This window comes from Borostomias antarcticus, assembly GCF_949987555.1.
Source record: "Borostomias antarcticus genome assembly, chromosome: 12".
Lineage (NCBI taxonomy): Eukaryota > Metazoa > Chordata > Actinopteri > Stomiiformes > Stomiidae > Borostomias > Borostomias antarcticus.
In genome coordinates, this window is record NC_140245.1 from 233,581 (window position 1) to 236,080 (window position 2,500).

Here is a 2,500-nt window from a genome sequence, read left to right on the forward strand (position 1 = left end):
TGGTAACCAATACAGAATGGTACGTCCCCCTACCTGGTAACCAATACAGAATGGTACGTCCCCCTACCTCGTAACCAATACAGAATGGTACGTCCCACTACCTGGTAACCAATACAGAATGGTACATCCCACTACCTGGTAACCAATACAGAATGGTACGTCCCACTACCTGGTAACCAATACAGAATGGTACGTCCCACTACCTGGTAACCAATACAGAATGGTACATCCCACTACCTGGTAACCAATACAGAATGGTACGTCCCACTACCTGGTAACCAATACAGAATGGTACGTCCCCCTCCCTGGTAACCAATACAGAATGGTACGTCCCCCTACCTGGTAACCAATACAGAATGGTACGTCCCACTACCTGGTAACCAATACAGAATGGTACGTTCCACTACCTGGTAACCAATACAGAATGGTACATCCCACTACCTGGTAACCAATACAGAATGGTACGTCCCCCTCCCTGGTAACCAATACAGAATGGTACGTCCCACTACCTGGTAACCAATACAGAATGGTACGTCCCACTACCTGGTAACCAATACAGAATGGTACGTCCCCCTACCTGGTAACCAATACAGAATGGTACGTCCCACTACCTGGTAACCAATACAGAATGGTACATCCTATTACCAATCCTATTTACCTGTGTGAATTGTCTTCATTAAATCTCTAGGAGAGACGTCGGAGGGTGCAGAGTCTCCCGAGAGAGACCAGACCAAGAATGAACCACCTGTTGGTGAGCTACCGCCAGTCACACACCATCATTTCCTTACCAGATGAAAAACGCTACTCGTTTAAAAGTCTCTTTCTGATTTTTTTCCCAGAGGTGGTGATGGAGTAGCAGCTGCCCGGTAAACTACAGCTCCCACTCTTAAACTACAACTCCCCCTCTAAAACTACACCTCCCACTCTTAAACTACATCTCCCACTCTTAAACTACACCTCCCACTCTTAAACTGCATCTCCCACTCTTAAACTACAGCTCCCACTCTTAAACTAAATCTCCCACTCTTAAACTACATCTCCCACTCTTAAACTACATCTCCCACTCTTAAACTACAGCTCCCACTCTTAAACTACATCTCCCACTCTTAAACTACCAGTCCATCTCCCCCTCTTCATTATGGGAAGACTCGCCAGCAGGGAGCAGCATTTCTGAGACTCTGCCGCCCTCTAGAGGACAAAGAGTAGACTCACGCCTCTCCCTGCTTTCTTTTCTTTGGTCATTAACTGTTTGGGTTTTTCCTCACATGATTCTTAACTGTGCACTCACACAGCGAGCCACTTGGGCGACCAGAGCGTCCGGCTGCCATTCATTCTCAAAGGAAGCTGGCGACATAGAGCGACGGACGCCTCAGCGGCAGCGAGCGACACGGTACCAGCGATCTGAGCGTAGATTTGAAGTTGGGCAGAGTTCAATGCAAATTAGCAGCGACATCGCCGAAGCAGCAACCAATAGCAGATCAGGTTACCTCAGAATGGCTGTAGAATACATCTTCAATAATGTGAGTGACACATGAATGACCCGCCCCCCCCCCGGCGTCTGCAGCTCTTGGCTGTCGGGGAGCTGGCGACGCGTCGCACGCAACCAGAGGGACCACTGTCCCCTAGTCACTCGCTGTCTGAGTCTAGAGTAACGCTCCCCTCCCCCCCCCAAGCCTGCCCTGTCACTAGCACCCCTGCTGATCCCAAACACGCCCGGAGCGACTGAAGGACTGTGGTGATGGAGAGAAGATAAGACTTTATTAATCCCCTGAGGGGGATTAGAGTGATGATGATGATGATGATGATGAAAACGTTGAGTGTGCTGGCGAAGTCGATGGTTGGAGAGGTGGAGAACTCCTGCTCCTGTCCGCACCGACACTGCGACACCTTGTTGTTCTGGCTACTGCTAGCTTCCTGTTCTGGCTACTGCTAGCTTCCTGTTCTGGCTACTGCTAGCTTCCTGCCGCTTCTAGAGTCGCTTCAGTACTGTTTGTTTGTTTGTTTGATTGTTTTCATTCAGCGTGAGGTTTTGGTACCGGTGTGTTTTTTGTGTTTTTGTTTTCCGAGTCACGTCTCAGGCCCTCAGGGACAGACGGACGGGCGAATCAAACTTTGCTAATGTAGCTATAGCAACTAGAACTAGACATTCTGTTTTCAACGTCTCGCGCTCATTTGTGTTTTATGTCTTTTTTTTGTACTTTAGATTTAATCTGATAATTCATGTTGATTTTCAGAAAGCTCTTATTTGTGACGCAGTGTTAGAAACGAGTGACACATGGGTTGTGTCTGACAGGCTTCCGCTCGGCCTACTAGCTGCTCAGGCTCTCAGGCTGTGTTCCAAATCGCATACTTCTACTTCTTACTACCAGTTCCTACTACAGCTGCCCTTAGAAAGTATGTACTTTGCAAGCAGTAGGCATCCAATTGGGACATACTACCTTGTCATAACATTGCGCCTTGAAATTTGCCCACATCCGTCGCTGTCCATAACGCGACGTTC

The 2,500-nt window shown here is 48.4% G+C and overlaps 1 protein-coding gene across 1 annotated transcript in view; it reads left to right on the forward strand.

Annotated features, from left to right (window-relative positions):
• The window catches only part of LOC311316296 (dual specificity calcium/calmodulin-dependent 3',5'-cyclic nucleotide phosphodiesterase 1A-like), a gene marked incomplete at its 5' end in the record, with an annotated part of 61,420 nt that extends 60,199 nt beyond the window's left edge, over positions 1-1,221 (forward strand). The window contains 2 exons of the mRNA XM_084447138.1: positions 689-751; positions 840-1,221. Of these exons, the coding sequence (XP_084303264.1) occupies positions 689-751; positions 840-856 (80 nt within the window). The 3' untranslated portion in view covers positions 857-1,221. The remainder of the gene's footprint in view (positions 1-688; positions 752-839) is intronic.
• Between the last annotated feature and the right edge of the window lie 1,279 nt (positions 1,222-2,500).